The 15,075-nt window shown below is 35.7% G+C and overlaps 1 protein-coding gene across 2 annotated transcripts in view; it reads left to right on the forward strand.

Annotated features, from left to right (window-relative positions):
• LOC134754335 (myosin heavy chain, cardiac muscle isoform-like) overlaps positions 1-15,075 on the forward strand; it is a 36,622-nt gene that overhangs the window by 18,258 nt on the left and 3,289 nt on the right. For both annotated transcript variants that reach the window (XM_063690605.1, XM_063690606.1), the window contains 4 exons: positions 6,024-6,134; positions 10,188-10,340; positions 11,590-11,729; positions 11,863-12,112. In XM_063690605.1, coding sequence (XP_063546675.1) covers positions 6,024-6,134; positions 10,188-10,340; positions 11,590-11,729; positions 11,863-12,112 — 654 coding nt within the window. The remainder of the gene's footprint in view (positions 1-6,023; positions 6,135-10,187; positions 10,341-11,589; positions 11,730-11,862; positions 12,113-15,075) is intronic.

Raw genomic sequence — 15,075 nt, forward strand, 5'->3', positions numbered from 1 at the left:
ATACGATTTGTAGGTATATGGTATTCGATCTTGTTCGTATGTAAGATCCTGGTGTATTACATACTAAGGAGCCCGGACTCCGCTTAGCAACCTATTATTGACGGAGAAACTAGTTTTTACGAAAGCGCAATTACTGATATACATATAAGATACACATTGCAGTGTATTTCGTAATAAGTAACTTTGTTATGTATGTGTAATAATTTGAAGTATGAATTGGCACGAGTATAGGTAAGTACACAAACATTAGGGTTTTACAATTAAAAATCCCGATATGGAACTGTTAAAGTAGTTTTGAAATGCTATCAAATGTTTACCTTATTAAAATGATATAAAAAGCACAAAGACAATTAAAAACGAAGTAACCCTGATCATTTCCGCCCTTCCATATAAATAAAGACTAGTTATTATATAAAGACTGCAAATATTCTACATTGAAAGTTCTCGTAAGGCCACTTATTTTGTACTTTGAAGGTTGATTATAGGGAGCGTGCATAAACTGTAGGGGGTAGCACAGGAGACGTCAGATTTATGGCGCAAGGCGTAAATTCGTAGTTTATGCTTCCAAAGTAGTCCACAAGATGGCAGCACTTGCTTTGGCGTGAAGTGTCAATGTACGTGATGTACATGTTTATGGTTCCGATTCAGGCCACAAGATGGCAGACCCTCCAACGCGCACAGTCCCTATAATGATTATAAAAGGCGCCGGAATTGACACTTACTAATTATAGGTGAATGTACCTGAACATGTTTGTTTCTTGAATTAATAATATTATTATATGCTTTTCGATAGACCGCCTGTTCTCGAAGGATGCTATCTGGCCCAAGTAAACGTACTCGTCGACATATTGTATATCCTGCCCATCTACTACTATGCTATGTTTAGCTTGATTGGTCATCAACTGAGTTTTCGCTCTATTCATTGTAAGTCCAACCTCGCCTTAAGGCTCGCCGTGCTGAGGTCTTGCAGCATGGTCGATAGACGTATCGAGAACGCCTGGAAGAGCTTCTGGTCCATGAAAGCGCTAATGAAGGGTGACCTTCCCTTGTGTCTTAAGCGCAAACTCCTTGACATGTGCATCCTGCCCATCCTAACTTACGGTGCACAAACTTGGTCAATAACTGAGGCCCTAAAATCGAAACTCAAGGTTTGCCAGCGAGCTATGGAGCGTAGTATATTAGGTGTTCGTGATGTAGGCGTCAAGACCGCTAAGCTTAAGTGGGACTGGGCGGGACATGTCTGTCGCATGCACCCGGAAAGGTGGGCCAAAATGGTTACTGAGTGGGACCCACGGAGAAACATAAACGGTGCAGGCCGGGGTTCAGGCAGACCAAAAAGGAGATGGCGGGACGACTTGGACGCATTCTACCCCAAATGGTGGGAAAATGCCGATGACAGGGTCGAGTGGAGAAAACGAGGGGAGGCCTTTGCCCAGCAGTGGGACACCAAAGTAGGCTAATAAAAAAAGAAAAAATATGCTTTTAAATATTTTACCATTGTCGGATGAGGCATCGAGGCTGAAGCTGCTGCTGGAGGTCCTGAGTTAAAATCCCGGTAATACCATTTTTAGGGTTCCGTATCAAAAAGCTACAAAAGGAACCCTTATGGTCCGTCTGTCTGTCTGTCACATAGCTAAATCTCTCGAGTACTACTTAAGCTATCGATTTGAAATTTGGAATAGTTGTGAACAACCCTAACCCAGACATCTTGGAAGTGTATTTTTTATAAATTATTTTTATTAATTATGTAAAATACCCAATTTAAAGAGGGGGCAAAATTTCAAACTCTAGTTACCAGGTCAAGTGGGATATCATTTGAAAGAGCTCAAATTGAACATTACAAATAATTTTTTTATTTAATTTTGTAGTGAAAAAATAATAATAGAGTTCTGAACAAAGATAGATATAACTTCGTAATAGATGGATACAGTCTAAGGAAAAAACGTGCCTCGGAAGCCACGAAAATTTGATTCTCGATCAGATGGCGCCACTACCTTTAGCCTACTCTCGTATAGATGGCGTTGACGGTTTCGTTTGTTATTTAACAATTTTAACGTATATCAGTGAAAGAACATGGGTCAAAATCATAAAAATTATTTCATAAACATTTATCCATATTTTAATACATTTTATCGTATTTATCTAAATCTTCATTTTTAGTTTTAAAGTGTTATGGATGGCAGTGAATTTACTGTGGTTACAAAATTTACTATGACAGTACCGCTCTATCCTATTATATCCTCTGGTTCTGAAGGAAAATGTGAAAAAAATACCATTCCCCCCTTATCTCATAAGTTTACCAACGTAAAATTATGAAATTTTTACATAATAATAACATTACAGTCACACTTCTAACTAGAAAACTTTTTTAATTTTCAAAAAGCATTTACTAATTTAATTTGCAATTTAAGCCCCTTTGCGGGTATTTATTATAACTGAAATTTCTATGAGATTACACTATAAACACCTTCTTTCAAATAAATCAAAAATTGTTGAAAGCGGTTCACATAATAAATAATTATCGCTGAAAAACCAACATACATACAGGTTGCGCAAATTAGTTAGCCAATTTGCCGATAGATGGCGCTGTAAACAATTATGCTTCTGGTCAAGTCTTTCGTCATTATAGTTACATGAGAAAATTTTAAGTTTGTACGGAACCCTCAGTGCGCGAGTTAAACGAACTCTCACTTGACTGATTTTTTTAAGATGAATTTTTGATCTTGAGTTAGATTGCCCATAAATATTTAAGAGGAATACAACTTAGGGTTTCCTTGTCTTTATTATATACCTAGTCTCTATATAGAGTTTAAACTGCGCAAGTCTAGTGTATCCACTACTACATAGAAAACCTATTCCTACTGTTATAAAGGGGTGCAGTGGGTGTTACCACCCCCACACCATGACAACGGAAGCTTGTACAATATCCACCCGGAATCCAATATGATGCATTTTCAAATAGCAACTCTATTTCTTTAACAAAAAGTTACATATCAAAATAATGCTTATGTGAGTTGTGTCACTATACTGACAAACCTAGTTACGTATACCACCTAATAGAGAATGATGTCCTGGTGGTTTATAGAAAAAATTTGAGCGCTTCAAACGCTGATTTTGCAGCGTTTTAAACGCGAGATTGTTCAAAAACAAAACTTTAAACTAAATCGAACAGATTTTTACTTAGTTTGTTAAAAAAATATTTATATTTTATAAATATGCACGTATTGTTGGAACGCACGAACGTCGGTGCTTTATTCTTTTCAATTAAAATACCTATGGGTTGGATTCAACTTCAATTTATTATACAAGTATGGTGCATTTGTTATCAAAGCGATGCATATGTGTGCAGTTGCAATTGGGTTGGGGCAAGGGGGTTACAGCCATTATTACACAAGTAGGTACCCATGAGTGGGAGTATCCAACCTATTGGATGCAAACAAAATACTGTTTAATTTTATAAATAGGCATATCTGTTGATAAAACGAAAGGGTCCTTGCCAATAACGCGTTTTAAAGAGAAAATGATTGATTCACCGCGAAAAATTGGTATGGAAACAAATTGCTCAATCGGATCAGTGTAAATTGGCATATTACGGGGAAATAGTTATTTATATTTTTGTATGAAATCATAAAGTTTCAAGTTGGTTTCATTTTGGTCAACACAGTTCTGATGATCGAATAGGTTATTTTTTATTATTTCCCCGTTTAGTCTATCGTGAATATTACAAATATGTCATAGTGTGTCATTAATACATAGTTTTTGAGTTAATTAATTTCTTCCTTAGATTTATTTTAATTTTTTTCTGCGAGCTCTTACCTTGAGAATACGTGACTTGCCTGCAAGTGTCACTTTGACAGTGACAGTAGTTTGTTTACATTAATTCCGTGAGTTTAAAAATTAGATTTTATTAAAAACCATCGGTTTTTGAGACAAGTTGCTTTCTAATGTTGAAAGGCATCAATAAAGTGAAACTGAAACAGTAATGAATTGATGTCAATTATCCTTGTCAGTCATTATAATGCCTGGCCTACTCGTTGAGTTACAAGTAATTTTAAATTCTTCCAAGTTGTTCCAGTTTTTGTCAAAACCCATTTCTGATGATGGGATCCATGAGGAATCCAGGGAACTCCTCGAATCTTATAGGCATACATATAGTGATTTTTGTATTTTCAGTAATAAATCAAGTATTTACGTTCAGAAAAAGTGACATTTAATGAAGTGGAACTGCCGATGATGATAAAAACGAAACTCTTTAACGATGCAGAGTTCACTTTGACGATTTGTCATCTTCGTTATGTTTACTAAGCCAGTAAGATTTATAAAAAAACATTTTTATCAAGGTTTAGTCTAATGATGGATTCCATTGGGGATTGAGGGAACTCCTGAAATATTATAAGCATACATACAGCGATTTTTGTATCATCAGTAAACTAAGCATTAACAATTAAATAGTGCCATTTGATAAAATTACATGAAAAAATTTGAACTAAAAAGTCGAAACTAAAAAAAAAGAAAAACCGACTTCAAAACCCTGGGCTCCACGGAAAACCAGCGCTGTTGCATATACCTATATGTTAGAGCATATGCTGAGTGGTGTCCATTTGTAGCCTCTATAGCAGCATCAATACTGTAATTATTGCATGTTAGTATAAGCTACAAGTAATTTTACGTGTTAGTGTATAAGATCTTCCTCTTTTTTAAAATTGTATGGTGCTGTATGTAGATTTTTACAATAAATGTTTTCTATTCTATTTTATTCTAAAAAGGATAAAATAAAATAATATTATAACTTTTCTATGCGCTAGCAACTGAAACGTTTGAAGTCGGTGCCAAGCCAATAAGTGATGTATATGTATGCCTAATATTTGAGGAGTTTTAATACTAATTATATACTGGTTCTTTCTTTCTTATCAAACTACACCAGGGTTGGCATTTGATTTGACGGTGTTGATGCTTTAAAAATTTGGCTTGGCACCGATTTCAAACGTATCAGTTGCTAGCGCATAGAAAAGGAATAAAATTATTTTATTTTATCCTTTTTGAAAGCGGTTTTTCTTTTTTTTAAAGTTTTTGATAGAACATTCTCAGGACGTTTTTAAAGAAGACTAAATTTGCTACAGTACGAGACTAGAATTGTCTCTGTAGATTAAGTACCTAAGTGCAGTACCTTTATATAAAAGTACCTTGCCGCGCGATCTGATACCCAAATTCAAGCCGGTCACTGAATTTTATTCACTCATCTTGGATTTCTCCATTTTTGCTCTGGTCAAGATGAAAATCGATGTCTGAACTGAACATCCGAGAGGACCTTTATTATGAATCTGAGGTCAAAATTAGAAAAAAAAGGCCGCCATTTTTAATTTCTGCATTTTTGCTCTGATCAAGATGAAAATCAATATGTGTGCGTCCGACAGGATCTTTATTACGAATCTGAAGTCAAAATTAGAAAAAACGCCCGGCATCTTGAATTTCTGCATTTTTGCTCTATTCAAGACGAAAATCGATATCTGAGGATCCGAGAGGAGCTTTATTAATTATGAATCTGAGATGAAAATTAGGAAAAACGGCTCATTTTTCGGTCAGATACCTTTATCTGAAACCTCTACCTATGAAATGTTAATTAATCGGGTACCGTTACTGTTCGATACATAATATTCAATTGATATCTTTATTTTAGGTTATCGGACTTTTGTCGTTTTATTCGGGTACCTTTACTATTGGATACCTATTGAATTGATACCTTCATTTCCCAAAAAGGGAGGGTGAAGGGTCGGTTCCCAGGGTCCAATCTATATTATGTATATATCTTCCTGCTTTTAGCGACTAGGGCAAGTTATATATCATTTTCATATAATTTAGGGACTAATATTATAATAGTTTTTATCAATCAGACTAAGACGAAACTAGTGTGTAAATAAGTGCAATCATGGTGACAATAATCAAGAGTTGTAAACGCCCGTATTTTATAGTTAATAAATATATAATTACTTAGTCTATTCTTTAATGTTTTATCGTTACTGCAGTACCTACAAGCCCAGCAACAAGTGGAAGAGGCGAGGCGACAACGCGAACTGATCGAGTTCGAAAACAAGCAAGTTACGGACCAGATACATTTAGAAATTCAAAAGATGAAGGTATGAGAAATCCTCGGGCTTCATATAATAAATAAAAAAAGAGTTGTCTTGAAGAAGGTTCCAAATTCAAAACTGCAGTAATGACGTGGGCGACTCAGGAGGATATCGCTACTCGTATCATAGAGTAACTTATACTAGAGCGGTACTGTCATAGTAAATTTTGTAACCCCAGTAAATTCACTGCCATCTGTCGACACACTTTAAAACTAAAAATGAAGATTTATAAAAATACGATAGAATGTATTTAAATATAGATAAATGATTGTTTTTATTTGCATTAATTATTTTTATGGTTTGACCCATGTTCTTTCACTGATATGCGTTAATATGGTTAAATAACAAACGAAACCGTCAACGCCATCTATACGACTGTAGGCCAAAACTAGTAGCGCCCTCTGAACGAGAATCAAATTTTCTTGATTTTCGAGGCACGTTTTTTCCTTAGACTGTATCCATCTATTACGGAGTTATATCTATCTTTGCTCGTATACAAGAAATAATCTCTTCACTACACCTTATGAAACAAGGGGGACTTTGTTTGCCACGTCTGTCTGTATGTACATCTGTGTGCAATAAGTATAATAGCAGTCTATAGGAAAATGAAAATTAGGGGAAAACTATAACTTTAGATCAATTATATTGGATCTTTTTTATAATTATTCCGCATTACTTGACATTACTTAAATAATATTGGAAGCATAAAAAAAATATTATGTAAATCGGCTTTTTTACTACCTAGCGGATATTGTTATAAAAACGTAACAACATACGAAAAAAATAGAATTATGTACTATGATTGTAATTTAGTATCTTGCATATTATTCCCAATCAAAGCTCTCGACGACTCGAGACGAGGATCGTTTTATAGATTTTTTTTTTCTGGATGAAATGGGTTTAGATGTAAAGATTTGATTGGAAATAGACAAGAACAAGATACTAAATTACAATTATAGTACACAATTGTATTTTCTCAAACATGCTATGTAATATTGATATTACGTTCTTTATATTAGGCTGGGAAGTATCACGACTCCGGCGCGGCTAGACGAGGGGCCTGTAATGAAATTTCATACAAAGTTGCAGGCCTAGGCCGGGAAGTGGCTCTTTTTTAATTTCCATTTCACATATATTTGAGACACAGCATCATGGCATTCAGCCAAAAAAAAAAATTATAACCAATATTTGCTTATGGTTCGGAATGACATTCTGCCAATACCCCTTAAAAAAAAACAATAAACGATTATTAATATATTTTGCAGTTTTATTTGTATCGAATTTACAAAAAATATATAAATAAAACATTATTAACAAATTCCAATAATATTTAATTACAAATTTACCTACAAATACAGATTTAAAATATAGTTGGTCAAACCAGTTTGTCAGTAAATAAGAACAAAAAAACTATACTCATCCTTTTCTTTTGGGTGCTAGTACCAGTGTAAGACAAAGATAGTATGATTATCTCTGTCTATGTTTGAAATGAGACAGTCCTTTGACAAACATATTTCATTTAAATATTAGCGGTAAAAATGTCTACTCAAACACGCGTTGGTGGTTTTTTAATCGTTTTGGAGGTAAAGTTGAACATTTTTCATTGTGTATCTGTAATTATATTTTATTGGATTTATTGTGCGTTGTTTATTGTGTTATTTAATATGAGTTCCGACGAAAATATTAAATGAATACCTGTTAATTATACTCCATGTTTAAGGCAACGATGTATGTGAAGCATAATATCAACATAAAAAACGATGTAATCTTAGTTATGTGGCTAAAACTACAGTCAGAAGGATGCAAGGCGAAAAATCAAAGATACATAAATATACCTTTGAACATTTGTGTAATAAATTGATTAACTACATGTGTAAAATATACGACACGTGTGATAAAGATAGGTACAAGTGGTAGTTATATTTTGTGCCTAGTTTACTTTTAGTTTCTTTAGAATTAAAACTTTGATTTCGTGGAGATTTCTTTATTTATTTCATTGCATGTTTGAGAAAAGCACTATACATACATCGGCGTGAAAAGGGGTTGTCGGCCTCATAACTATCCGGCCTCACTACGTTCGGCCGTATATATGCATTCGGCCGGCAACCCCTTACTTCCCGGCCTCTGTAGTAATGTACTATTTTTTTGTAGGTTGTTACTTTTTTATAAGAATTTCCGCGAAGTAGTAAAAAGCCGATTTTCATAATTTTTTAATACTTCCAATATTATTTAAGTTAAGGTTACAGTTAATTTTGAAACAATGTCAAGTAATGCAGAAGAATTATAAAAAAAAATCCAATAATGTTTAAATGATCTAAAGTTACAGTTTTTCCCTAATTTTCATTTTCCTATTGACTGCAATTTTTATGCCCACAACTGTATGTATGTAACATATATATATGTTCGCGATAAGCTAAATAACTCCTGTTATCTGAATCAATGGAGTGATTCTTGAGGAATGTTTAGGTGTATATATTGTTAAGGTTTTGTGTAACCCGTGCGAAGACGAGGCTGATCGCTTCGCTAGTATAGTAATTAAAGAAAGTTCAAAATTCAAAAGCACAAATATATATTGCCTGGGTCTTACGAGGTTAAGTTAAATAAGTAGGTAATATTTTAATGTCGTTTTTTATTCAATATAAAGAATACATATAAGGTAAAATACAAAGCGTGTATTACCTATAGTAAACTCAACCTAAATAATAAACTAGTACCTACACCTTAGCACTACACAAGCTACACACATTTGACACGTATAAGTAGTATAGATTCAGATTCAGATTAGATTATTATTTATTTGCGTTAAGTACATGTACTTATGCAAATACAGTTATACAGTATATAGGTATATAATTATTTACATCAATTACTTAATCTAGCTAAACATATAGTGCATAAAATAATGTCGGATGGTATATGTCAAATATTGTTATTATGTAAAGATAATAAATAAAAAGTCAACTTTACAACATACGTATTCCTAGAATCATTTTAATCAAGTGCGTTGGCAAAATATTCGTCAATTGTGTAGAATGGTCTATTAATGAAATAATCTCTTACTTTAATATCAAGTCACTATAAATTCGGATCATAAATTTAAATGCGCATATACCTAGATATCTAGATGTTACGAGTATAATTACATTAAGCTAGTCAATAATGAGAACAAATGAGTCCATTCTGAGAGAACTAAAAATCACCAAACGACTCTCAACAATCTGCCAGGAGAGGGCTCTCAGATTCTTTGGGCACATAATGCGATCGCCGCACCACAGCCTCGAACGTGACATCATACTGGGGCAAGTTGAAGGCAAGCGCGCTAGAGGAAGAGCCCCGGCATGATGGTCGGATTCCATTAGACAAGCATGTGGTTCCATGCAGAGGGCAGCCCACATAGCCCTTGATCGCGTTAAATGGAGGGATATAGTTCTTGGTCACTATCCTCAGTCATGAGGGAACGACGAAGAAGAAGAAGTCAATAATGAACATTTGATCTATACTTTACCTTTTTGGAATGTATTAGGTACTCTTAGCATTGTCATGAGTCTGATTGTCATTGTCACTAACATGGTTAATCATTTGACGGATCTTGGGAAAATAAATAAATCGAGTGGTCCTTATCAAGTTACCATGAAACGTCCAAGATCCATTTTGGTCCAAGGAGTCATCTGTTATAAATATTTTGGCCCATATATAAAAAAAAAAATGGCTCCTCCCGCGGACGCTTCGGCTGTGGAATGAGCTCCCTGCCGAGGTTTTCCCGAGGGGCTACAGTAGGTATGGGGTTCTTCAAAAAAGGAGTGTACAGGTTTTTAAAGGATCGGCAACGCACATGTGTATATCTGGTGTTGCAGGCGTCCATAGGGTACGGTGACTGCTTACCATCAGGCGGGCCGTATGCTTGTACATTGTACAACATTAAAACTCGACTGGTAGCACTTTACACGAGTTCATGCAATAGCATAATTGTAGACATTTGCTATAAGAAAAACAACAGTGCTATCCTCTGCTTTTATTACAAAACTTACCGTAAGTATTAAAAAAAACATATAACTACAGTTACAGTTTCAAGAGAAGCTCCAGGAGCTAGCGCAGCTGCCGGACCTCCTGAAGGGCGCCCAGATCCAGTTGCAGGAGTCTAAACAGCTGCAGAAGCTGGCGGAGGAGAGCACGCAGCAGGTTTCTAACGAGTTGCAGCTTGTCAGGGAAAAGGTAGCCCTTCTGTTTTTTCTCTGTATAAAGTCAACGATAAAACATACAACAAAATAAACACCTACCTACATATTATTGTGGTACAGTAAGTGTGCAACATAGTAGCAGTTTATTTATTCTATACCTAGTTACTTGACAAAATTTCTAGTCCTAATTTGTCGTGGTCGGCACGGCACTATCACCTGAGCCCTGAGCCTCAAGCAAGCAAACAAAACAAACCAAGTCTCTTCTGTCGTACACTCTTGTCAGAGTGGTCATGGCTGTTTTGGATGACGCACATCGGGTTTTGGATGTAGCAAACAATATAAGTAGTTGGTCAAAAATCAACAACAAGTTTTGGATGATTGCCAATTAGTAGGTACACTGGGAGGAAGATTGTCTTATTTGTTGTTGAAAATTGTTTTTTTTCTGGTATAGATGGGTTTAGATGTAGAGTTTCAATTAAACATATTACCGCTAGGAAGTAAAAAAGCCGGTTAATATGTATTATAAAGTATAAAGTTTACAGTAATTTATGAATAAACATTAAGTAATACAGAAGAATAATAGAAAAAGTTCCAATAACTACAATTTATCTAAAGTTATAGTTTTCTCCAAAATGTTATTTTCTTATTGACTGCTATTGCTATTATATTGCACACAGCTGTAGGTCCAACTGCAAGGCAAATACATCCTGTCAAAACTGTTATGGGCGCTGGACGGTAGCCCAATGGTTGGTGATTTCAAAGGAGCGTACCTTTGAATTTTTTGGCACTTACAATGTATTCCTTCTCTGTAGAGCAACTGGTAATACAGGATGGTCCAGAAATAAGTCAACACTTGAATCGGCCGTTATATTTGTATGAGTGGGAATGGGAAAATGCAGGGTATGTCAAAAGAAAGAGTAGCCATTGGGGATAGTAACATGATCTCATTTGCCAGAGAATAATTAGCATTTTGTGCATGGGAATATTACTTAAAACCATGTTTTTTAGCCTAGGCAACGATAAAACTGTAATGTTTAAAATTATACGCCAATACGCAAAGGATCCAGCCCAGCCTGTTTAAGCAATTAGAAATGAAGACATTTTTGAAGTTAAATGACATTTGAAGTTAAATGTTGACTTATTTCTGGACCAACCTGTATCAAAATGATATTTGCCTATACAACACCCAAGAAACTTATTTATTCGAACCGGGATTCGAACCAACATGTACCCACACATTAAATAGATAACAATAACATACATTATAATTTTAATATTTCTAGTTAGTCCATGCTGTAAATAGTTTAAATCAAGAGAAAGTTGAAAAAGACAAGTTGTTGGAGGAAAACAAAATGATTAAAATCGCACTTCTTGAAAAGGACCACGAAATTGATGGAATATCTAAAGAGCTAGACGACTATAAGTAAGTACAAAGTTACATTTACCATTTAGATATTGAATTTCACCCTCAGAAATTGCTGTAGGTACTCTATGCTTATTACTTTGTCGCTGACTAGCTAGTACTGAACATTCATTGAACTTTAGATTTTAAACAGGTCCAAAGCATTTCGTTTTGAAGAGAAACTGACACAACAAGAGGTCAGATATAAAGAGAAGGCGGCGGAATGTGCGCAAATACTGAAAGAGCTCGAGGAGCTTCGCGCCGAGAGCTCGCGTTCGCTCACCCGGCTCAAGGAGCGCTCCGAGTCCAACAGGAGATACATGCAGGCCCAGATAACTGAGCTAGAAAAACAACTCGTACAGAGCCGGGCTCAGTGTAGGGCTTCGCAGAAAGAACGGGATGATGTGAGTTATTAACGTCAATCAATATGGACTGTTGTTCTGCCATGTTCCTTTAATATGCGAAATTCAACTGATGACTGTTAAATACTGTTAAATTACATTGAACGTATTTTGAAAAGTGTTAAAAAAACATGGAAGATGAACATTAGAAGCCATTTTAACGGCTTGTAGCCTGTAATTAACTCGGTAGTCTCCTTATTAACATGTAAAGCCAACTGGACATCATAAGATTAAAGGGTCGATAATATAAAAAAAATCAGATTCAGGTTGAGTTTTTCAAATTCTTAAGAGGATACGGGAGCTGAGATTTAAATATTTCAGGTGAATATATCCGTCTCGCTAACGGAAACGGCTCCTAAAACTAGAGCGATAAGGACAACGGCAGGTTAGGCCAAAAATCCTGCGTAAAAATCTCAAAAAACGAGGTTGCGTACTCGACTGTTTACTTCTCCATAACTTAACTAAATGTGGCGAAATTTTGAGATCTAAATGGTAATGAAATGATATGTGTCGAACTGTTTACATTTTAAGCTAATTGATGTCAGTTTTGAATAACATGCTTCTCTTTGCGGCCTAGTAAATTAGGCCGTCTTTGCCAATATTTGATGTGCTCTAGCGCCTTAAAAAACAATAATATCAAAAAAAGCAAAAGAGTTCGACACAGATATTAATAATAATATCTGTGTTGAAAAAATCATTGCTCTAGCTTTTAAAACTCCGGAGGAAACAGTTGAGTACGTTTGTATGGAGAAATGACCACCCCTGTTGCCTCTTAATGGTTGGGGAGCCTAAGAGGGGATTTTTGTAGTTACCCGAGCGCCTCCGATTATGATATGAGTGACATCTTTCTACCCCGTGGAGTTTACCTTTATTACTTTTAGTCATCTATGTTGAGCCGTTGGTTGGTGGGGGTTCAACAAATCGTTAAGCAGATTGTGGATTTGGTCATTTTAGTCCAAATTAATGCTATAATTGTGGTATTACTAAATCTGACAATTATTTGTACGTATTTCCTTAATCTGACGTTTACAATATGAAAACCGGGCGTCGAATTTGTTGTCGTCAGATTAAGGAAATGCGTACAAGTAAGTGCCATATTAAGTTAAAACGTTACGAGTAATTTATTATATAGTTTACGACCAATAGCTCCGGGCATTTTCTTTGACATTGCGAGTTTGTGGGGGTTAAAAAAGAAGTCATTTGGATAACGATTCGGGCGCTCAGTTACTCATTTCCTTCGGAACGTGTGTATATTCTCCCGAACAAGCATTATAGTTTCATATATGTATTGAGCCACTGACCTGACTGACTGACTGATAACCTTTTTTTCTTCTTATCATCTAATCTTTCGGTTCCAATAAGTCTCTACGACGCTCGAGTAACTACACATTTAGCATCGCCGCCTCCCCAGCTATAATAGTTACCCACGTCTAATAGAGAATTATACGCATCTGGCATGGCATGCAAGTGTGCAAGTGCGCTTGTGGTATTACGTAACCGTAATAAAAGGATTTTTTGCTTGTTTATTATCGATCATTGTATCACAGCTGAGAGAACCATTCATAATTTCCTACGCTACACTAAGTCTACACGTTTTTTCATAACAACACACAATATCTCGAGAGAGTATTCCGGCGCATCACCAATAATGTAACCTTTAATTTCATATAACATTTAAAACTTTCGCGTTTTGAACACTGTAGGTATATTGTTTATTTCATGAATATTTCATAATCTTAAGACGATTCATTTTTGGGGTTCCGTACCAAAAGGGTTAAAAACTTAAAACGGGACCCTATTACTAAGACTCCACTGTCCGTCTGTCTGTCACCAGGGTGTATCTCATGAACTGTGATAGCTAGACAGTTGAAATTTTCAGAGATTTCTGTTGCCGGTATAACAACAAATACTAAAAACAGAATAAAATAAATATTTAAGTGGGGCTCCCATACAACAAGCGTGATTTTTTAGCCGTTTTTTGCATAATGGTACGGAACCTTTCAGCCCGGAGTCCGACTCGCACTTGGCCGGTTTTACTATATGGTACAACATATCATCATTTTCCTCGCGTTGTCCCGGCATTTTTCCTCGGCTTATGGGAGCCTGGGGTCCGCTTGTCAACCAATCCCAAGAATTGACGTGGGCACAAGTTTTTACGAAAGCGAGTGCCATCTGACCTTCCAACCCAGCGGGGAAACTAGGCCTTATTGGGAGTAGTCCGGTTTCCTCACGATGTTTTCCTTCACCGAAAAGCGACTGGTAAATATCAAAGATATTTCGTACGTAAGTTTCGAAAAACTCATTGGTACGAAGCCGGGGTTTGAACCCGCGGATTGCAAGTCACACGCCCTTACCGCTAGAACACCAGCGCTTTTTTTACTTACTTTACTTTAACACTTTACTTTATATATATATATTATTTTTATATGAATTTGACCCATGTTCTTTCACTGATACGTGTTAAAATTGTTAAATAACAAACAAAACCGTCAGCGCCATCTAAACGAGAATAGCCCTAAGGTTGGTTTTGGTGGTAGCGCGATCTGTGCGAGAATCAAATTTTCTTGATTTCCGAGGCACGTTTTTTCCTTAGATTTTATTTATCTTATACGGAGTTATACATAGGTCTGTGGTTAACTTTAACTTTTATACGTTAACGAAATTGGTATGGAGTCTAATGTAATATCATCAAAAAATAGCAAGCAAATATTCCAGCAAGGAAAACCATTTCCTCGCCAAAGGCAGTTTCAGGATGTTTACTTGGCTGCACAATTTTTTTAATAACTCTTCTTATAATAATTATGAATCTAAAAAAATCAAAACGAAGGTTAAAAATCGCTAAAATACTATATAGTGCTTGCCCTGGCGGATCTGGATGCCTAGCCAAGGTGACAATCGCTTGCGCTACGACTACGAAATGCTTTGGGTCTCTCTATCATTCTTATCATGGAGACTATATAAAGGAG

Source organism: Cydia strobilella, chromosome Z (assembly GCF_947568885.1).
Source record: "Cydia strobilella chromosome Z, ilCydStro3.1, whole genome shotgun sequence".
NCBI lineage: Eukaryota > Metazoa > Arthropoda > Insecta > Lepidoptera > Tortricidae > Cydia > Cydia strobilella.